A 23205-nucleotide genomic window follows, 5' to 3' on the forward strand; every position below is an offset into this window, starting at 1 on the left:
TGTCATGTGTGTGACATATTATATATATATGTTAAATCAACAGTGTATTTACGTATAGAAACAAATGTCTTTACCTTATATTTGCTTCATTTCTTTTTCTTTTTTATGCTAACTGTAAAGTATGATGAAATTAAGTGTGGTACGTACGTACGTAACATATATTACTCCATTATAGCATATTTACGTATTGGATTGCACAATTATCATCATTCTTGGAGTACCTATTGCTACTGAATTATCTGAAACTTAATGTTTAGATGACTCTCTTAATGTGACACCACCACCACCGGCACCACATGGTGCCATGTAATTTATTAAATATATATATATATATATATTCAAATCAAAAGGGACGCGCGTTTGAAAATATAAAAAGAACAAGACTACAACTTTACGTACGTTTCCTCTTTTCCTTTTATATTTGTGTTAATAAATCATGTAGTACGTACTTTAAAAGTCAACTCAACTCATCTCATTTTAATTCATTATCGAAACCGTATCTAAGACTTAAAAGTTATACTCTATTTACTAGTATAAAGAGACGATTTACCAGTTGAAATTGAACTATAATTAACACAACCCGTGAGACCATAATTATTGAACCGACATCGATCAGCATGGCTCAAATTACGACCAACTTTTATTCGTCCCTTTAAAAATAGAAAGCAAAAAATTAAATCACACATTAATATTTAAATGACTTCCTAGTTTTAAATTAGACGGCCGACCCGTTAACTCATGACCCGATTGCTTCTTTCGGGTCGATAAAGGACTCGGGTTGGCCCAGCACAGCCCAGCCCAGCCCGATTAAGTCCTTTCCCGGAAAGTAGAAACTGTAGACAAAGCGAGTACATATAATTATATAGCTCAACTACCATTCAACTTCAATTTTCATAAATAGAAAGACAGCGACGGACACACAGGGAACGCGAGGAAGAAGAGCAAGAAAGAGCGATGGGTTTCTTCTTCACGCAAACATTCATAGTTTCACCGGCATTTCTGTGCCTCATTCTGTTCATTTCACCGTCGTTAGCTTCAGAAACCAACCCGACGATCACACCCACTAAGCCTTCCGCCTACGAAGTTCTCAAGGACTACAACTTCCCCATTGGCATTCTTCCCAAAGGCGTGCAAGGCTACGATCTTGAACCCTCCTCCGGAAAATTTTCTGCCGAATTGAACGGTAGCTGTAGTTTCTCTCTCGAAGGGTCATACCAGTTAAAGTACAAGTCCACCATCAAAGGGCACATATCGGAAGGCAAGCTCTCGAGCTTGGAGGGCGTTAGTGTAAAGCTCTTCTTATTCTGGGTCGATATTGTTGAGGTACAAAGGAAAGGGGATAGTCTCGGATTCTCGGTCGGGATAGCAGGTGCGGACTTTCCTATTGATAACTTTGAGGAAAGCCCTCAGTGTGGGTGTGGATTGAATTGCAACGATGTGCAGCCTAAGGAGGTTAGAACTAACCCGATTTTTTCTTCTTACTGAGGGAAAGATATTGTAATTACGCTTTTTAATTACGGGTATTTGTATGATTGATATTAACTGAAATGGGTTCTGCTTAATAGAGGAAATTGTTGTTGTTCTTCCATTGATCTGTTTGATGGGTCTATCTGTATATCAATCGATCTCGGTTTTGCTTGTTTCCCGATGTTGATGGATGAATTACGTTTGTATATTGTCAACCTAGAGATGAAATAACCATGGCAATAATGGATTTGGAGACATTTGTAACTGCAGTTTGACTGTGTTGTAACTGCACAATTGTGCAGTTCCCTCTTTTCATTGCTCACGCGGGTCACTTATAACTGTTGAGCATAACATAACATGATTAGATCGATGGTTATTCAGAAAAGTAATTTTCATATGTAACCAAAACGTCCACTCATTCTTTTCTGAATCCAACCATTCGGCTTTGAGATTGAATTGCAATAATGGGTAAGTGAAGAACTTTCAAAACAAATGCACTTACTTTTCTTTATTAGGAGAAATTTAAGCAAGATTCGTGTGCTTATTTTTTTTTTTATAATTAATTTGTGTGCTTAGATTAGCAATCTTTGATCTTGACATCTTGATATTGAAAAATTCTATTTATAAGCCGGCATGGAAAGTGTTCTTGACATGACAAGACTTGATTTGCAAGATAAATTTAAATTTTAAATCTCTTACAAATTAAGTCTTGTCATGTCAACGGTATGGAGGGTGTGCTTTACTCACCGGCTTACAACTAGAAGAACTCCTTAATACTATGCATGCTTATTCTGAATTTTAGGCTTTAAATATAGTCAATGACCATTGGTTGGATTCAGCAACTTTGTATTGCGTACTGAAATGATTTTTCTCCCGATCACTAAAAAAATGATGAACAAGAAATAAGTATCTTATTGTGAATAGTTCAAAGTTTTAAATGAAAGTTTGTTCTTTCATTTCACTCCATTTTTTTGGGATTTGTTTGCAAATTTTGGGAACAAAAATATGATGGCGTTAGGTTTTAATCTGTTCGCTTCCATTATATTCCTGAATATGATTCCCGGCAGTGAGCCTGACATGTTCTTTGTTTTCCATCATCTAGGAGACTGGGAGCACTGTTAGGATGCGGGTTAGCTTTAGTATAATTTATCAAAATGAGGTTCACTGGCATTCTACATTTGAAGTACCGTTATGAGAAATGCATAGAAAACTAGCTTATTTCTTTATAGGTGGATTCCAAGCATAAACAGTGAGACTTCTTTTTAGTTTTCCAGCTGCCACAAAATCTGTCGTCAATTGCTCTTCTTGTGTTGCCTAGAGTTTGTGGAACTTCCTGCCTGCAGTGTAGTTAGCTTTAAGAATTGTGAATGGTGTTATGGCAGTGGTTCATGTAGATAAATTACTTGAGAAAGAATGTAGAATATTGGATAAAATGTGCATGTTCCTCTTCTTACTCACAAATGAATTTCTAAGGTAAAAACATTTTTATGGCTTCGATAATTATCACTGATCACACTTAAACCTCACATGTTATGTTAAGATATGAATTATGTGCTCGAGTATGAAACTGAGCTTAAACTTGGGTCGCCAACACATGTTAACCATTCATTTTGGTTTTTCCCATTAGGCATCAATTTGGCATTGTAACATCTTGTATGTGCCTGTTTCAACAAACGTCTAAAATTTTGTGTTCTTTTCCCGTTAAAATTTAAGTCTGTTTGCCCAAGACTTTATTTAGATTGCCTTCTATAAAATGTGAACTCAAAGTCTATTTTAACCTAAGAGTGATGCTAGTGCGCTGCCCAGCTTTGACCGTTGGATGTGCCCACTAGTATAAATTCTATATTTTACTTTTTTGTTCCTTTCCTTTTCACATTTTTTAAACATCTTCAAATATTTAAAAAAAAAAATACACCAACACACTAAAAGTCACTTCCTTAACCATTTAGTAAAAAAACATTTTTAAAAAAAATTTAAATACATGAGTGGTCAAAATGAGGGGGCAAAGCTGGGCGGCAAACTAGCATTTTTCCTTTAACCAAAAAATAAAATGAACAAAAGCTCAATAATCAGATTTTTCACCTAAATTTTGTAGCACATGAAGGTTTGTAGCTTGAGCTGTTGGAAAGCTTTTTCTGAATCAAATGATCGAAGGACAAAGAGCTAGACCATCTTGGGAATAGTCAAAAGAGTTTTTGGGGAGCAATCTATATGCCAAAAAATAGAATTTGTTTAGAGAAACTTTTGGGAGAATATTTTGGCAGAATAATTTTCCATGTTTCCTTTTGTTTGTATTTTTCATTTTTTATTTCTTTGAAAGGATGATAAAAATTTTCGGCCTTCTCCGTAGGGAGGAATCCACAAAGGCTGGTGTCAGTTGAGCTATTGCTTCGATAGGGACTTATGAGTTTGCTGCTATAATGGCGATAAGGGGGATATCTGGTGACTTGAAGTTTAGTGTAGTGGCATCTTCAATCTACCTTAAATGGAATAGCTTGAAACTATAAGTTAGGACATGTACATTGAATCATAAAGCATTGTTGTGTCATGAGAGATAGTTGCTTTCTGTGTGTTATTTTGACTGTTTTAAGTAATAAACTATAGCTGGCAGGCATTGCATTTACTAACAGATGAAGCACAGCTTGTGCAGTCAAATTATAATATGAAATGCTTTAGTCACAAAGAGATCCCACGATTATAATTTCTTAGTGTATGAATCAGGATAATTCTTTTAAACCTGTCCAACCTTATTGTGGCTCTTCCTCATTTCCTTGAAGAATTGGAGCTTATGTTGTTGAGGAAAGCTTCTATGCAGTCTATAACTAAAGTTAGGTTGTTGTTATTGTCTTATTTTATGCCTTTTGACTTTTGGGTCATTTGTTAGGTGCCAGATAAAATTACTGGTTCTTATTTGCTTTTTTTAGTGCTTGTGTGCATGGAATCAACCCTGTTTGCAAGTTGAAAGGTCACTTCATTGAAAAGATTGAATTGCCCTGTTAAATCTGCTTGTGTGTGCACTAACCCATTTTTTATCATTTCTGGTCGCCTTGTTTATCTCTAACCAGATTTCATTGTGTAGATTCTTAGGCATTTTTGGCAAGAGCAGTAAAAATCTGCTTTTCACTTGCATTGTGATTGAGAATACAAAACGTGAACAGCTTATACTTGTCTTGATTATTTTTCTGAAAATTTCTTCATTTTGTTTCGAACCACAAGTAGTCGGAACTAGATCTTACATGTTCTCATTGGCTTGGCTATACTTGCGAAAGTCGCATTAATACGGATTCAAAAGATATTATTCTTAGATTTTAGTCATTATCTTCATCATCCACATCGATCACAAGTTCAACCGTCCTGGCTAGCAGGATGGATCTAGGGCATATACAGAGTGCAGTTTCTATGAGTGTCTCCGGTTAGGTTCATCCGTCTCAGATTTCATTGCACTACAAGCGGTATAGGCCTCCAACTTAGTAGACAACTGCCTCATATTGATCTTCTACTCGATTTTATTTTTGAATTGAAGATATCAATTTAGGTTCCAACTACCTTTTTCAAAAGTAGTTGCAGAAAGAGGGGGTGTTTCTTTAAAATGTTTGTCACAATTCAACCCATTGAAACATTGGCACCAACCACCAAGTTGACTAGAACAAACTTGAACTTTGACAGTACTGTTATTTTATATCATTTAAGATTGAAGCTTGAGGATTTTGTAGGTACCAGACATTTGTGTTTTAGAAGATGTTTGGATTCGAAGATGACTTGAGATGACTTGAGATGAGCTGAAATGAGTTGAGATGGATTGTAAATAGTAATGAGATGAGTTGTGAATAGTAGTGAGATTTGTGAGTTAAAGTTGCTGAATAGTAATGAATAGTAGTGAGATGAGTTGAGATGAGCTGAGATGACTTGTAAATAGTAGTCCTGTTTTTATATGGATTTATCTTTTCAGAACTTTCTCAATCATGGTTTTTTAAGGAACATGTTGTATTGAAGTTAGACCATCTTAAATTTGAGTAAATTAAAAGGACAAAATCCTTTTATTTATTCACCACAATCAATCTTCTCCGGTCATTTGCTTAAGAAGACACGTCTAGTTATTTTTCATGGGATTTAAACAAAACTCAAAATCAAGGGATTTTATGAGGTTAGATCCCCATATTGTAACTTAATTTGCCTTCATTTAAAAATAAAAAATTTAAAAAAAAATGAAAATATTCTTTTTATAAGCTTAACCAAGTCCTATACAAAACTTGATCATATACACATTTGGGTCAAATTTCTGATATTATAGTCACACTTTTCAGCAAGTTATTACTGAAATTTACGACTGAAAAATATTGAATCAGTCATTTTCTCAAAATCTTATTAGCAAATAGTTAGAATCCGTAACAGTTCTAATTAATTATTTTTTGACACGAATTATTTGAGATGCTATGCGTTGCGTGGATAAAACTTAAAAAAAAAAAAATCAAACAAATAAGAAAAATACTAAATTAATGTAAATAAAAAATAATTTTTTTCTGCACAGCATTATTAATATTTTTATTATAAAATAAATTTAACGTATAGTATAAAATTATTTTTATTTATAAAATTATTTTTATAAAATTTCTTTATAATTACAACACTTGTTGAATTTCGCATTACCATTTTTCAAATAAATTCTTTGTTACTCTTTTTTATTGTTGAATTCTTTGATGGTTTTTAAGAGAGAATGAGAAGCTGAATTAAAAATCATTTACTGAAATACCATTTTTTACCTTGAGGCTAGTGATTGATTGGTCATCTTGAAAAGTCAAAAAAGAAAAGACAATGGAAGGCATAACACGTGCCACCTAAATGTCATTTTGATTGGTCCAAATTGAAAGCGAACGTATGCAAAGTAACGAACTTTTCTTTCAGAAAACGCGGTTGCTACATCTACAAAGTAGAGGAAGCCAGAAGTTGGACTTTCTACATCTTCAATTCGGTTTTATTAGATAAATGTCTTATATTTAATATTAAAGTAATGCTATATATAATTATAGAGTGCATAAGTGTTATGTAATCGTTTTAAAAAAAAGTAGAATCTATTATTAAAAAATTAATTTCTTTTTGTGTAAGTTTTGTATTTATTTATTTTTTTCAAAATAACTATACGGTATTTATATACTCACGACTATAAATATCATTTCTCTTAATATTAATATATAATTTGTTACGCAAAATTACTTATAAGAAGACTTTTTTTTTTTTTCTTTTTTATTATTTATTTGTGGTCTTGGAGTTGGAACACCATCCCTCGGCTCTTTGTTTAATTCCTTTCACACGTTGGACAGTGTTATGCTGTGTCTGTCCTTGGGATTCCTTGACCGAACTCACGTCCAGATTTACCTCTGTCCAGACTTATTATAATTCTAAATTGATGCAAAAGTTATCTCAGATCTTATCAAGTCAATGGCACAGAGGATTTCATCTCTATTAACTCATAAATGTTAACAAAGATATCGCATGACATCAAGTTTTTTTTTTCAATCTTTTTTTAAAAAAAATTAAAAAGTAAGAAAAATAATATTTACAGTCATAAAACGTGTAAATATTACATAATATATTTGAAAAAAATAAAAAATAAATATGATATTTATATAAAAAAAATATTAATTTTTTAATAATAATTTTTTTTTTCAAAATAATTACGCAATATTACAATTAAATTTTACAATCCAAAAATGGCTCTGAAATACAGTAAAATTTCAACGACATAAAAAATAAAAATAAAAACTTTTCCATTCGGGTACGTTTGGATGTTGAGAAGTGTTGAAAAGTGTTGAGAATGTTTGTGAATAGTTATGAGTAGAGATTGAAGTGAGTTTGTGGGTCCCATTGAGAGTATTTTGAGTTGTTTGAATGTGTGAAGTATGTTGAGTTGTTGACTTTTGAGTAGGTAGTTGAAAAATATGTGGGTCCCATAAATATTATAGTGATTTAATTTTTAATAATAAATATTATAATGATTTTATTATAGTGATTTTTTAATATTAATAAATATTGTAGTGATTTTATTTTACTTTTATATATAATAATGATAAATATTATAATGATTTTATTTTTAATTTATATATAATAATGATAAATATTATAATGATAAATATTATATAGTGATTTTATTTATATATATATAATAGTGATAAATATTATAGTAATGTTATTTTTTATTTATATATTATAGTGATTCTATTTTTAATTTATATATAATAGTGATAAATATTATAGTATTTTATTTTTTATTTATATATAATAGTGATTTTATTTTTATTTATATATTTTAGTGTTTTTATTTTTTATTTATATATAATAGAGATAAATATTATAATGATTTTATTTTTTATTTATATTTAATAGTGATAAATATTATAGTAATTTTATTTTTTATTTATTATATATTATAGTGATTTTATTTTTTATTTATATATTATATCGATTTTATTTTTTATTTATATATAATAGTGATAAATATTTTTTATTTATATATTATAATTATTTTATTTATTATTTATATATTATAATTATTTTATTTTTTATTTATATATTATAGCGATTTTATTTATATATAATAGTGATAAATATTTTTTATTTATATATTATAGTTATTTTATTTTTTATTTATATATTATAGTGATTTTATTTTTTATTTATATATTATAGCGATTTTATTTTTTATTTATATATAATAGTGATAAATATTTTTTATTTATATATTATAGTTATTTTATTTTTTATTTATATATTATTGTGATTTTATTTTTTATTTATATATTATAGCAATTTTATTTTTTATTTATATATTTTAGTGATTTTATTTTTTATTTATATATAATAGTGATTTTATTTTTTATTTATATATATAGTGATTTTATTTTTTATTTATATATTATAGTGATTTTATTTTTTATTTATATATAATAGTGATAAATATTATAGTGATTTTATTTTTTATTTATATGTAATAGTGATAAGTATTATAGAATGTTTGTGAATAGTTATGAGTAGAGATTAAAGTGAGTTTGTGGGTCCTATTGAAAGTATTTTAAATTGTTTGGTATGTGAAATATTTTTAAAAGTACGAGAATACTTGAAAAGTATTGAGGAATGTTTGATACCCAAACATAACTTAAAACCATCACTCGTACCAAAAAAAAAAAAAAATTCCAAATTCCTCCACGTGTACTGTTTTGCTAACATGTTCCGGTCCCTGTTCTGTGCCATTTAGTTCCCCTTCGTTTGAAGGTTTCAACCGCAATGAATCAGATTGGCAGTTAGCACAAGGATTTTGGGAAGGAAAGAGGGAAAAGACTCTTTAGGGAAAGGAAGATTAGATGAAATTGACAACCGCTATCCATCATTACTGGCTTACCTCTTCTTAGTTCATATTCAACCACCTCTTTTCAATCTATGTGTTGGCCTTTTGTTTTTTTGTTTTTTAATTAGCAAGTAGCCTGGTTTTTCATCTATCCCAATTAACATATAAACTATTGGGGTTTCGTTTGTTGACCCTCTTTCTCTTTCCTTCTTCCTTTCTTTCAGAATTTAAGCCTTCTCTCAAAATTTTAAGCTTTTGGATTCATTTCTTTCGAATCTAGCGCATACCCTTTTCTCTTCTAAGCTCTCTCTCTCTCTCTGAACATTTGATAACCTTCTTTCATCCCAACTTGTATTTTGTTTTGTTTTGCAGTTTTCTTTGTAGACCCTCTTTCCCTTTCTTCTTTCGCTAACTGGAAAGTTAATTTTTTGTTTGATTTCTCCCAGTTTGTCATATGCTCATTTCCTCTCTGCCTCCTTTGTGCATTCTCTCTCTCTCTCTCTTGGGGCAATTATCAGGTTTGCTTTCTTCTCCCTCTCTCTCAAAAAGTTTAGCTTTGGATCCATTTTCCCCTTGATTTGATAGCTACCCAATCCCTCAAGCCTCTTTGGGTGTGATTTGGAGAAGAAGATGATGATGATGACAATGGAGGGGATGATGGATACGGGGGTACTGAATGATATAATAAGAAGGCTGTTGGAGGGGAAAGGAGGGAAGCAGGTGCAGCTCTCTGAGGGGGAGATCCGTCAACTTTGCGTCAACGCCAGGCAAATCTTCCTCTCTCAGCCCAATCTCCTTGAGATTCATGCCCCCGTTCGCATATGCGGTCAGCTCTCTCTCTCTCTGATTGATGGTTATGATAATACTGAATCGCGTAATTTTAAGAAGTTGCGCATGCTGTGGTTGTTCGCGGATGATTACGAATGTTATTGGACCTAGTTTAAGGGAGATTATGGATGAAAGTTTGGGTCCTAAATTCTAGTTTTCTGTTAATTTGGTTTTGGCTTATAATTTTTTTTGGAAAAGATAGGATCAGTAAATGGATTTCGTCTTTGTGAGATCAGTAAATGGATTTCGTCTTTCAAGTATGTCGAATCCGTATAGCTATTCTTCTTACATGGAAACGCAATTTCAATCAATAACTTATTGATATCTCTACTCTTTGTTAATGTCAAGGTTGTGGCAATTTAGGGCCTTTATGTAGAACTAAGGATGTGTGGCTGTAAATTCTAAAAATGAAGGCATTGTCTATGCTTGAGTTGAAAATGTTGGTTTTTGTTGGATAGCTTAAAATGAATGTTAAGCTTTCAGATGGGAGAGACCATTGTATTGCATTTTTTTTTTTTTCTGTCATGAGGATTAGCATAATGTTAGGCAATTCATGTCTGAATACTATCATGGACACTGACCATCATGTATTCAAATTTATGCACATTTCCACCTGCAGTGGATTATGACCTTACTGCTCGTTTTTAAGAACCAGAAGGCAGAATCTGTGGATTAAATGCAACAAAATGGCGCACAGTTTGTATTGATTGTAGTGTATTTTCCTTGCACTCCTTGGTTCTAAAATTGCAGGCATCTTACAGGTGACATACATGGACAATACCGAGACCTATTGAGGCTGTTTGAATATGGTGGCTACCCTCCTTCTGCAAACTACCTTTTCCTTGGGGATTATGTAGATCGAGGCAAGCAAAGTTTGGAGACTATATGTTTGCTTCTAGCCTACAAAATTAAATATCCTAACGAAGTCTTCCTGTTGAGAGGAAACCATGAAGACGCAAAGATTAATCGAATTTATGGGTTTTATGACGAGTGTAAAAGGAGGTTCAACGTTAGGCTATGGAAAATATTTACTGACTGCTTCAACTGCTTGCCTGTGTCTGCACTCATTGATGACAAGATACTCTGTATGCACGGCGGACTCTCTCCAGAGTTGCAAAATTTGGATCAAATAAAGGAACTTCAAAGACCTTCTGAGGTACCGGATAGTGGTCTCCTCTGTGATCTGCTTTGGTCGGATCCTGATGCTAGTATTGAGGGCTGGGCTGAGAGTGATCGAGGTGTCTCATGTACTTTTGGACCTGATAGGGTTGCCGAGTTTTTGGATAAAAATGACCTTGATCTCATTTGCCGGGGTCATCAGGTAAAGCAATCCTATCTTGAACAAGCCCTGATGTCAGTCAATAAAAGCTTTGCGTGCTTTTTCTTTGTAGGTTCTTGAAGGAATCTCTCAAGTTTGACAGCAGGATCCAACCCACTGGAATTTAGCCATTTACCCTTTAAATATAATATGGTGGTTTTGATTTTAAAACAGCCAGCCTAACAATAATTGTTAGAGCATTTGTAACCTGGAAAATGATCAGTTTTATCATCCATATTTAATACCTCGTAGTTTGATTATTTTTTTTCTGTTTTCTGAAGCATTTTATTCCATGGTCGTGGGATTGTCAAACAAATGTGACAGAATACATTAGATTCTGTGATTAGTATTCAGCACCCTAAGCGTCCTTTTGCACCATGCATCCTGACCATCTTCAGCGAAATAACTTCAACTGGTCTGTGTTAATAAGACATTTTTGAACTTATTGCAGGTGGTGGAGGATGGATACGAGTTTTTTGCTAAACGAAGATTGGTCACAATATTTTCAGCTCCAAACTATGGTGGAGAGTTTGACAATGTTGGTGCTCTATTGAGTGTCGATGAATCTTTAGTATGTTCTTTTGAAATATTGAAACCACTCGATACTAAAGCATCAGCAAGTGGGTCTAATACATCCCGAATGAAACTTAAAAAGGTATATACTAAGTTATAGTTCTTCCTCTCTCTTTTTTTCTTCCTTCCTTTTCTGAAGATGTGACATAGTTTATGTTAATGTTTTCATTTCTTTCTTTTTTTTCTTGTTTATGACTATTGAACTTTCATACTCACCCAAAGTTTTGCCTTCATTTTCTCCATCTTTGTTTGACAGCCCCCTAAAGCTGGAACCATCTGATTGTTTGGAGACTCCTTCTGTTCGAATAGGAGATACGGCAAGTGACACGGCAAGCTTAGTTTGTGTTAGGGTTTGAATTATCAGTAAGCCGACAGGCTTGGTGAAAGAGAAGCCTAACCTTTTATAATATTGGAGATGGCTGATGAAATGATTATAAGAAATGTAAATTGGGAACTATCTTTTGTGCAGACGAAGAGATTTGAGCTTTAAAACACCCTTTTGTTCGTTCACCTACTGTATCTGCATGTAAGTGTGAGTGTGAGCACTGATTGAGAATGTCCTGCCTTGATTTTGGTTGAGCAGTATCTGTATATGTAGTTGGTGTTGTTTGCTCAGGATTCAAGAGGCTTCTTATCGACCCAACACCTCTTAAAATAGTGGTTTCCATGAATGACTTCTAATTGAACTCCATTTTATTTTGTTTTTTGTTTTTTCTTTCAACATCTGAAAATTGTGTTCATTTTGTTATGAGTGAAATAAGTGATAGCATATATTATTTTATATTTTATATTATCAATAATAATAAATTAGATGAAAATTATATCTTTGTAATAAATGTTATGTACGTGAGCAGTACATGAAGGCACTTTCTGTTACATTTGACGGTGTTGGTAGACAAAAAAGGGGGGATTGATGTTTTGGAGGTACATTGTAAATTGAGTGAAAGTTGGAGGGAGCAAATAATTTAAATTAGTCTAATATTATTTTATTTTATTTCTTACGAGTAATTTTTTATTTCTCATTTAATTTTATAATGCTTCGACTTCTGTCCTCAAAAAAATCTTCAATTTTTACTTTTCAAAATAAATTACCATAGATTTAAAAGTCATGAAATTTTTAATTTCAGAAATATTTGTGTGATTTATTAAGATTAGTAATCGAATAATGTTATGTTCAATTAAACCATCTGATTATAAACAAAAAGAAAATGACTTGTAGATTTCATTAAAAAAATAATAATAAATGTGTAATTAATCACTCCAACATGTCTGACATTTAGAACTAATTCCAAGACTTCCGGAATTTCAAACATTTGATTATTCTTTCTTGACTATTAACACATGCGGATTTCTGCGTTTTGCGTGGAGATCATGATATCCTCTTTTTTTCTTTATTTTTTTTCAGGCTAATTTAGGGGGGCCCATATCATAATCTAACACGTATGGCCCATCTAATAACTCTATCATCAGGTCATGTCTTTTTTTTTTTTTTTTATAGAGTGTTTGAATTTACCTGAATTATATCAGAACCTATGATTGATGCTAAAGACCATTTATTTAATTATTTCAACAAATCATGTGTTCTATTCCAACATATTATATGTTATCACTTGACTACTCAAATTTCTTGACGATAAACCAAAAAATCAATCAAATCATTACTGATTACCCATATGCATGATGATCATAAAACGACATAACGAGAAAAAAAATAATCAAACAACGTATTGGCAAAGTTTCGTCTTTTCTCCGTTGTCAATCCCAAAATAAGAATATCACAGTGGTCTTGCCGGCCCAGTACGGCACCGGCCTATCTCATCGTTAACTTCAAACACAAATGTCATTTATATGTTAAGGAAAAATAAGTACTTAACGGTGGATTAATTATATAGTCAATTTATATATATATATATATATTTCAAAAAAAAATTTAATAAATTGATTTAGATCAATTTTTTGTTACCGACTTTGAGAAGAATTTCACAAATTTTAAGAATTTCCAAACTATATTATATATGGCCAAGCAGCATATATATATAATGTTGGCCGGCCGTTGTTGAGTGTTAATCAACCATAGCATTTGCGTACCTTTAAATGAAAATTAAACCGACCGGCCACCAACTACACTTACAAGTGAGACTGCGAGCTTATTATGTTGTACATGTTGGAATTGTGAAAAAGCTCAAATCTTTTTATAATCCGAAGTAACATGCTCATCCAACTTTTAATAATAGATGAACCCTTTTTAAAGTCTTCTTTTATTTTTTATTTTATGAGATAAGATGAGATAAATTAAGATTAAAATTAAAAAATTAAATAAAATATTATTAAAATATATTTTTTTAATATTATTTTTATTTTAAAATTTTAAAAAATTAAATTTTTTATTTTATTTTATATAAAAAATTTAAAATATTATAATAATAAGATAGGAAGTTTTTAAAATTTTAAATTTTAATCTTAAAGCCAACAAGGCCTTAATTACTTCTATGCAGGCAGGAAGACATGATGATGGCATCTAACTGTGTAAATTTAAACCGAAAAATCGGTCCGGACCGGATCGATTTTACTGATTTTAAATCGGTCCGGTCTGGAACAAGTTTTTAGAATGTGAAAACTGGCCGGTTCCGATTTTAGACTTTTTCAGACCGGACCGGTTGATAAAAAATATATGAAAATAATAATATTTATATTATTATATATATAACTTTTATACAAAATATTATATATATATATATATTAATATATATAAGTTTTATATATTATGTATAATTATAAATTTTTATGTAAAATTTTTATATATAATATATATAATTATATATATTCATATATGAAATTATTTCTTATTATAAGTTATAAATTATTACATAAAATATTAATACTAAATCACTAAAAGTTTATAACTAATATTAATAGTCTAATATAAACTAATGACTATAGTTATACTTATAATTAATATTACAAGTTTTTACTAAAAATTTATAACTAATACTAATATTAAATATATAATTTATAACTAATACTAATATATAACTTATAACTATAGCAATAGTCTAATACTAATACTATTATATAATCTAATATATTAATAAAAATATAAATCAATTTTTTTTAAATCAATTTTTTTTTTTTATAAACAAATTTTTAATAATAAATTATGAAACTTATATTTTAAAAAAACCGGACCAGACCGGAAATCAAAAGTATCGGTTTAGAAAGGTAACTAGTGTGTAATCGATTTTAAAAAATATAAAACCAGTACATATCGGTTCTGTCTTAGATTTTGTCCAAAACTGAATCGAATCGGACCGGTTAGACCCTAATGACATCAACTAAATATATGCTGTTAATTTGTTCAATTGGCCGGAAAATACCATATATAGAATATATACATGACTCTTGCATTTTTTAATTGCTGAAAAACGAGATTGTCTGAAATACAAAGTTGTTAGATTTCATTGCATAATTCAGATCATTTCTTGTATCAAAGTATTTCATTTTAGTGACTAATTGTATAAAGCTTCATCTCATGTTCGAACTTTAGCAGACAATATTCATGCATGCTTGCATGCTAGAAACATGCAGCTCCACACACAACAATGGGGGCGTAGGGAGAAAGAGAGAGAGGTGTTACTCTTCTTATTATTTTGAGCAAACCGAGCCATACAGAAATAGAAGCCATGCAGAGAAGTTTTATGTATATTATACATGAGATAGAACACTAGCCGCGTTCTGCCACAAACTCTCCAACATCAAAACTCGAAACTCGCTTCATATACAAAAAAGCTTGGCTACACAGTACGATATCTACACTAACAAGCACACAGCATCCACCACATACCCCGGTAAAGAACATAGCATACCTAAATACATTAGAAGATTCGAGTTTTAATATTTGGAGGAGGAAAGATTCTCACATATCACACATCATAAGGAGGCGATGCCGAACTTCTGGTTGGGACTTCACCGCTCGCCTTTTCATACGCATCCGAAGTCGACCTTCTTCGAAATCGAAAGGAGTCTCTACCACCTCCTAAAAACACTCATATGTCAATATTAACATTTGAGTAGTGCAAATATCATCAGGATCTCAAATGGTAAACATTAACGTCTTCCTTACAACACCTCATGCACTATATACATGCGCCATGCACTCCACACAAGCACATGTGCATGCAAAAATACAGGCACTCCAACTTGGCTTCATGTAACTATAAAAATGATAATTATAATTGTGATCATTTTTAAAAATAATAAATGAACGTAATCTACGTGAAAAAATTAATATTTTAATAATAAATCACATTTTTTTTTAAAATAACTACACAACATCTTATATACTTCATAAATATATATATCATTACTTATAACTAAGAATCTTATTTGCAAAGTGAGATTTTAGGCAGTAGTCCATCAAAACTACACATGATCCAGGTCACAACTATTATGTTCAGATCCCATACCTAACCTACGTCAATCTGACTCCATCCAAACGTACGTGGTCATGCACAATAAAGTCACTCTGACGTGACAAATACCCCACTTGAAGCACAACATGTGGACTCTAATACCCCTCCAAGAAAGGCAATATAACCCCACCTTAACTCAACCCAACTTGGAGATACACTCACATATGTGGGGACCCTGGTTAATAATGAATTGACACCCATCAACCATGCATTATTGTCTCCTGATGAGGATATATGTGTCATTTTAACCTAGCAGACTATGTTAGCTAAACCACCAACATTATTGCTCACGCCAAAAGTTGCATCATGTTTATCCACAAATAGAGCAAACAAATTACTAAAAAAACGAAAATCCTGGTGGATGTTTCTAGACCATTCCACCCTTAGTCCAGACTCCCTCCAGTTCATCCGGAGAAATGATTTCCAGGGCCATATTTGTACATTTAGAAAGGAGACGACCTGAAAAAAGTGAAGCTAGCGCTTACCGGACAAGGGAGACACCGGAGGAGTAGAGCCGGCCGGCGAGACCGGAGGCGAACCGTTTAATTGGTACCCGGGTGGCTTTATTATCATGATACTGCGCGTAACTCTCATCGCCTCCTCCGATGAGTCCTCACCGGACGATCTCGCGTTCCCGCTATCAGATTCTGAGCAACAGCAATAAAGAAATAACGAAAGAAACTTAAAAATCTGTTCGTTAGATATTTTGAAAACCCGAACAATCTACGCCATCAGCGCAAATCAAATTTTAGTAATGATACTCTTTAGTCTTCGCTTTGATTCGGTTATAAGCATAAGAAACCTAAGAAAAACCTAAGAAACAGCTTAAAGACTTGTTGGAAGTGAATAATTCCTGAGAAAAGTTTTGAATTATGCCCGTCAGATTCAAAGTAGATAAATTATGATAGATTGAAACTCAAAGTATATGAGCAGTCCGATTAGAATAATATTCGTTTCGAGAATTTTCGCTCAGTTCGTCGATAGGAATATAATGATCTACGACCACCGGCCACGAATAGCAAAACGCTGCGTACCCTTGCCGGAACCAGATCGAAAGGAGAAGACAGAATTCTTCCGGAGTTTTCCGAGGCCGCTATCCGGCCGCGGACCGGCGACGGTGTCGTCCCACAGCTGGTCCAGTAGACCCATGGAGTACGTTAGCCACTCTTGCGTAGTAACAAGACTCCGACACTCGGAATAGAGGAAGTAAGATCTGGATCCAGGGGTTATTTAAGGAAGGGAGGCGTTATAGGTCGAGCAGGTTTTGGTAGGAAAATGTAATCTGAACCGTCGATTCGGATCTAGTGGGTACCAATGACGTGGGAAGAGGATCAACGGGCACGTACGGAATGGCGATAAGATCGAGACATCGAGTTAAGGAGGATGGGTGACACGTGCCTTTCAAAGAGTTGTTACTTATGAGTCTATGACTCAAAGTCACGTGATGGGTGAGGTTAACGTCGAAAGCCGAGAAAGACCCTGTATTTATCCAAATGAGAAGAGAATGGTCTTGGAGTTGTATCGAATTACAAAGAGGACCTGACCCGGCCTAGACTCTACTGTCTACCGCTTTTAAAAGCTAACCTCCATAGGGGACAGGTTGAATTTGTCGACGTGATAAACAGATCAAATGCCGTTACCTATTGATGTAATAGGTCAATTTGTGGTTCCGAAACCACGATTTAGATTGATATTTAACCAATTTCTTCCTTCATGATCTTAGCTTTTGCCTCTGCTTCCTGCGAAAACATATCCACGAAAATAACTCAGATCAAAAAAGAATTACTGCAAATTCAAATCATGAACCCACAAACACATTATTTGAAAAAAAATCCAGAATCTCAAGATGATATCATCGACGAAAGCTCTTTTTCTTCTCATTCAAGTCCTTCAACAAAGGATCAATCTCTCCAGCTGATATCACCGACGCAGCCTCTGATGCCAGCCATGACGAAGAAGACAGAGGAGGGAGATGGAGGGTGTTAGGGTTCAGATACTGGGAAGGGAAAAATTCGGAGAGATGAAGGGGAGCACGAGATGGGTTTCAGAAACTAGGGAGGGAAAAAATAAAAAACGCACCGTATTAGTTCCACATAGACTCCCGCATTTTATTCGTGCACATGCCTGCACAAACTCTCCTGCATATAGAGTTTTCCTTTTGAGTATTATTGTTTTGCAGCCTATTCGAATACCAACGATTCCTTGCCTTCGTTGTTGCATTTGCGATGAAAACTCAAGAGCCTCCAGCGTTTTGATGCGGTCCAGTTCCGGTGAAACTACTTTTCTTGCATTTGCTGGGGGAGGCTTTGGCCGAGTTGTTGTTACTACTATTCGGAGTCCAAATACAATACGTTCCTGGAGGGACCCCATCCAACCCGTCCTCCACATCTTCCTTCGAAGACGTCAACAACGTTTGATCGCGTTCCTCTTCGAACAACTGCTTTAGTGGAACCCGGACGGACAGCACATCGTGACCCTCTGCCTCCTCTAAACCGAAACAAATTCGAAGTTGTCATCATTGTCTTCTGGTTCTTCACCTCGATAATCATCACCAAGTTGTCGCTGCCGGTCCCCAACACCGTCAAACTCGCAGATTACTTCAACTGCTACGGATGCGCCAGTTTATCCAAAGTGTAGCTGTTAAAGCTGGGACATGCCGAAAGTTCGAAACTTTCTCCTTACATTTGATACAATCCATAAATCTTTTAGTGTTACTTTGATATACGCACACCATGCGTCATTTGATCTGGAAAAAGATGCAATATTATCGAGATTTTTGGTGTATCAAATACCCATCATACAAGAAATATTTTTCCTCTTATTTTACACCGCTTGCATTCCAGATGAAGTTCAAAAATTTCCAGATGAAGTTCATTCGACACGAGAGGCTTGAGCTTCGACGAGAGATGGGCATGGGAAGTTGAGGGACGTTGTCGCATCTGGAAATCATGGGAGAGAGAAAGCTCAAGCCAAAAAGCGGTTCAATCTCAATTAGTGAGCCCAGTCTATACGTACGTTAGGTGTAGGGTGTGCGTTGGAACAACCGGCTGATACCAAGAATATTTCAGCACGGTCACGCATAAGCTCCACTCCCTACACATTATAATTATTATTATTTTTTTTTAAATTCAACAACATCGGATGTTTTGAGAATTACATCAACAGTAGACTGATGTAAGTAATTTCTAAAATAGAAAATGAACAAAAGGGACAAAAAGGATAAACTGAAACCATCATAGGATAAGAATCGGATGTATACCCACCCATGCCATGGATTGAAAAATTATTTACGCTGCAGTTATAGACTGATGTATAACCATCTTCGCTGTAGATTAGGGATATGGATTGGGGATATTGTCGAGAAGCCAGCAGTCTCAACCATCATTGGGATGCGAAGGATGGATGGGTCGTGGAAGTAGGTCAGGTGGGCATTGTTTCACAAATCTTAGTGGTAAAATGTTGGTGGTCAATCATGCCCAAGTCCTAAGCTCATCGTTCATCAACAAAAGAAAGACATCCACTAAACAGCAATGCCGCCGGATGACATCCATTAAAGAAAGACAGTCTAGTCTAGTCTAGTCATAGCACCACAACCATGACCCACCACTACCATTATGTATGTGTTAGCATCAATCACAACCATCAGTGTCACTTCTACAGTAGCCGCCAGAACATAGCCGCCACAAAGGATATGAGAGTTTATATGGTGGGTCACGTGACATCCTAATGGCCAATATCTAATTCCTAGTTGGCCAAAGTGGGTCATATTGAGAAACTTTACAAACCTATGTTTGTAAATCATTCAGATCCTGTCATCAATTAGCCACATACGTACAAATACTATACTATGACAATATGTTGTGCTTGCTTCGTCAACAAAGTAGCATTCATCAAAAAACGTGCAAAGACAAATGACACAGTTGATTTTCAATCCCAATTTCCAGGAAACCAGTCGCAATCATGATCGCATTGAACAGTATCAAAACACAAACCCCAACACCCATTTTCCTTAGATCTTCCCCAAAATACTCCTCTCGAATATCTAGAAACTACACACTTAGAAAAAAAATCTTCAATACATTTCACTTTACGAAGCAAAAGAAAATTTAAAGCAATTTGACACCAACTTCCCTCAAAGAATCAATGACAGCTTTGACCTTACCATGATACCTCTGTTCTCTCTTCAAGTGAACAGCAACAGCTGGGATGTCTTTGAGCAGCAGACGCTCCCCCAATATTTTTCCGATCTTTCCAGCAGCAGACACATCGCGAGTAGATTCCATGCTTGACCTCAATGTCTTCTCTTGTGAGCTTGCAGAAGAAGCAACAGTAGCAGTTGGTGCGTGTATCACTTGGGCACTCACATACTTGTTTGTAAAGTGCATCTTCAGGACATAAGGCTTTAGATAGTTTATAATTCTTGGAGGCCTAACAGGGGGAGGAATAACCATTCTGTTTTGCATATAAACTATAAGTTGAAACATAATATAGAACCGAGAACTTTTAATTATATAATTTAACATATTCAAGAACATTGTATAACTAAAAGAATAAGGTACGATTTAGATAGTGAGTTGAGATGAAAGTTGAAAGTTGAAATAAAATATTGTTAAAATATTATTTTTTAATATTATTATTATTTCAAGATTTAATAATTTTGAATTTTTTCTTATATTTTGCGTGAAAATTTAAAAAAATTATAATGATAAGATAAAATGAAACACTTCTTATATCCAATCAGGACCTAAATCTATGTGCAAGCTTGATTATGATGCACTAAATACTCCGCTGATGTGGTGTGTTTAGGTTTTTATTATGAATATAATGGATCCAACAATAAGTGGTGTGTTTCACCATGCTTGTTATGTGGCATAGGTCTGGCTAAAATATTTCAAACGATTAACTCAAATCACAATGAGAGAATGAAAATTCATCATCCATTTATACAACTAGCTCTACTCGTTTGCAGAGAATGATCAACTAATTTACATATTTAGGCCACCTAACTTACTGACACTGCACTGCAGGGAACTGAGCCTAAAAAAACTGGCTTGAGGAGGACTTCACACAATCCTAGAATGCCTCTTAATGTAAAATATACATACGGGCATGTTTGGATGTTTTTACGGTGGAGAAACGCATGCTTGAAGAACAGAACAATCAGATATGGAAGTCTTACATCCACCGTACTTGGGTTAAAGGAACATTACCTCAGAGCTCTGTGTTAGTCTAACACAAAGCTCTATTTTTTTTTTCTTTCCGAAGTATTTAGTTTGAATATGTAGTGATAGAGGCAATACACTATACCTGATAAATCCTAATTTCATAGATAACAGAAAAAGAGAAAAATAAAATGTCCAAACAGAACTAAAACAGATCAGCATAAACACAGAATAAGAATATAAGATGAGGAAACTAGGCCTTAATTCCTATGAACAAATTGACTGCACAGAGAATTGGTAATAGACTGTCAAAAAGCTGGATCAGACAATTGACTGTTCAGGATTCGATATCTAGGCTTGGGCTGGAACAAAGCATCAAGAAAATTAGCCAAACAAAGAAGCACTGGTCTAACGGTAGAGCGTAACGTAAGCCACTATCCACTCAGGACTTCAATCAAACAATGAGCCTGCAACTCATAAATTCCGAAAACAAGACGAAGCTTCCAAATCTAACAGAATTTGTGGCACGGGTTCTTCGCAATTCGATATAAGGTAGAGCGAAAACCTCTATTTTATTCTAAAGCAAACCCTCTATTTGGTCCCCAGGGAAAACAAATGAAATGAAACTCAAACTAAATCCACATTTGGAGTTTCGCCTTTGGTGCTGTTTAATTCCTAAAACTCCTGAAACCATTTTAGGAGAGTAATGGAAGTTAAAATAAGTAATTGGATCACTTTGTTAGGAACCGATTCAATGGAAAATATGATGTCGTGATATTTACTTTCTTTTACCTTTTCTCATCTTTCCGTATTCTTTTTTTCTCTCCTTCGGTCTCTTGGGAACCTAACAGAAAGATAAATTTCGTATCGAGAAACTTGGAAAACAAGGGAGGTAAGTAGAAATGCAGCGAGATGTACCTGATGGCTTTTGCTGGAGCACTCTGCACAGAATGTCGCAGAGTCTACGACCAAGAGCACGCCCAAAGTGATCAAAAATCTGATTTCGACCAACAAAACAAGGAGAGGAGGGAGGCGCGGGTATACCGGCCCATCCAGGCCCACCTCAAGTTTGGGCAACCCAGCTCTCATTTTTTTTTAAGATAAATATTTTACCTATAAAGGATTACATAAAAATAAATTCATAAACTGACGTTAGTTGATGCAGTACGTCAGATTATAAAGTTATTTTTAATGTAACGTATATCTAACGGATTATATGAAACCACGTCAATTTATAAATTTACTTTTGTTTAATCTATTTGTGTATGTAACAATTTTCTTTTTTTAAAAGTTAAAATAAATTTTAGATGTTTTAATTGAGCTTTTAAGTTCTATAGTTGATTTTTATTTTTTCTTATGTTGATTTTCTACATGAAGTGAGGTGATGATCGTGTATTTTTAGTTGTTAAAAATACTAAAATCCCAAGTGTATATAGTGGTTAAATCCCAAGAGAACTTCGTGGAAGTTGGGTAACTGAATAAAAAGAAAGCTCATGACCGTATGTACATGCCTTAAGTCCATATGCAAGTAATCTTGCAGCCTCAAAATATCTGTCCATATCTCATGGCGATGCCAAGGAAGTTTACTGTGTGCATGACACCAGTTCGAGAATATGTCTCCACAATGAGATCATAGATGTGCAAAATCTTTTAGGAACAAGTTTGAGTGGCTTAATGTAACGTACGGGTTATAAATTTGGAATTAGAATTTTTATTTTATAATAATAACTATTATTATTATTGTTAACGTCGTGTTTCGCATGCATTTAGGTCAGATTTTGACAATTCAGGTCTTTTGAAATAGACTTGCAAAAGATATAGGGGAAGATAAATAGGAGAGGGCGGCCTTGAGATCGGGGAGTCTCTGATGCCAAAGTTAGTAAATTCTTTTGGAAGTTTGTAAATAAATGAAAGAGTCTAGGAATCAGAGAGATTTTCTTGTACTTGGAACTTACTATTTATACCATAAGTTTGGGGGGACAGATCGTGTCTGCTTCCATGGAGTCTATGTCCTTTGTATTGTTCTATTTGTCAAAATTTTTTAATGCG

General features: G+C 33.7%; 4 protein-coding genes across 5 annotated transcripts; 2 read left to right on the forward strand and 2 right to left on the reverse strand.

Annotated features, from left to right (window-relative positions):
• The first annotated feature begins 892 nt into the window (after window positions 1–892).
• LOC109006838 (uncharacterized protein At5g01610-like) lies at window positions 893–1588 on the forward strand. Its single transcript, XM_018986248.2, has one exon. The coding sequence runs from the start codon at window positions 955–957 to the stop codon at window positions 1483–1485; it is 531 nt and encodes a 176-aa protein (XP_018841793.2). The 5' UTR covers window positions 893–954; the 3' UTR covers window positions 1486–1588.
• A 7159-nt stretch (window positions 1589–8747) lies between these two features.
• Window positions 8748–12225, forward strand: LOC109006839 (serine/threonine-protein phosphatase PP1). The gene is made up of 5 exons (XM_035693243.1): window positions 8748–9324; window positions 9437–9632; window positions 10396–10955; window positions 11404–11607; window positions 11782–12225. Exons 2-5 carry the CDS (start codon window positions 9437–9439, stop codon window positions 11803–11805), a joined length of 984 nt encoding a protein of 327 aa, XP_035549136.1. The 5' UTR covers window positions 8748–9324; the 3' UTR covers window positions 11806–12225.
• A 2908-nt stretch (window positions 12226–15133) lies between these two features.
• LOC109006840 (dormancy-associated protein homolog 3-like) lies at window positions 15134–17869 on the reverse strand. 2 transcript variants are annotated; one of them, XR_004802252.1, is made up of 4 exons: window positions 17855–17869; window positions 17029–17733; window positions 16480–16641; window positions 15134–15558 (listed from the first exon to the last, which is right to left on the reverse strand). XR_004802252.1 is itself a non-coding variant. In XM_018986250.2 (3 exons), exons 1-3 carry the CDS (start codon window positions 17141–17143, stop codon window positions 15446–15448), a joined length of 390 nt encoding a protein of 129 aa, XP_018841795.1. In that variant the 5' UTR covers window positions 17144–17207; the 3' UTR covers window positions 15134–15445. The 2 variants fall into 2 exon arrangements, 1 of the variants encoding a protein (XP_018841795.1); XM_018986250.2 differs by lacking the exon at window positions 17855–17869 and having other exon boundaries at window positions 17029–17207.
• A 1986-nt stretch (window positions 17870–19855) lies between these two features.
• On the reverse strand, window positions 19856–22182 carry LOC109006841 (50S ribosomal protein L18-like). Its single transcript, XM_018986251.2, has 2 exons — window positions 22075–22182; window positions 19856–20446 (listed from the first exon to the last, which is right to left on the reverse strand). The coding sequence occupies exon 2, from the start codon at window positions 20443–20445 to the stop codon at window positions 20101–20103; it is 345 nt and encodes a 114-aa protein (XP_018841796.1). The 5' UTR covers window position 20446; window positions 22075–22182; the 3' UTR covers window positions 19856–20100.
• Window positions 22183–23205: the final 1023 nt, after the last annotated feature.

This window comes from Juglans regia, chromosome 8, assembly GCF_001411555.2.
Source record: "Juglans regia cultivar Chandler chromosome 8, Walnut 2.0, whole genome shotgun sequence".
Taxonomy (NCBI): domain Eukaryota; kingdom Viridiplantae; phylum Streptophyta; class Magnoliopsida; order Fagales; family Juglandaceae; genus Juglans; species Juglans regia.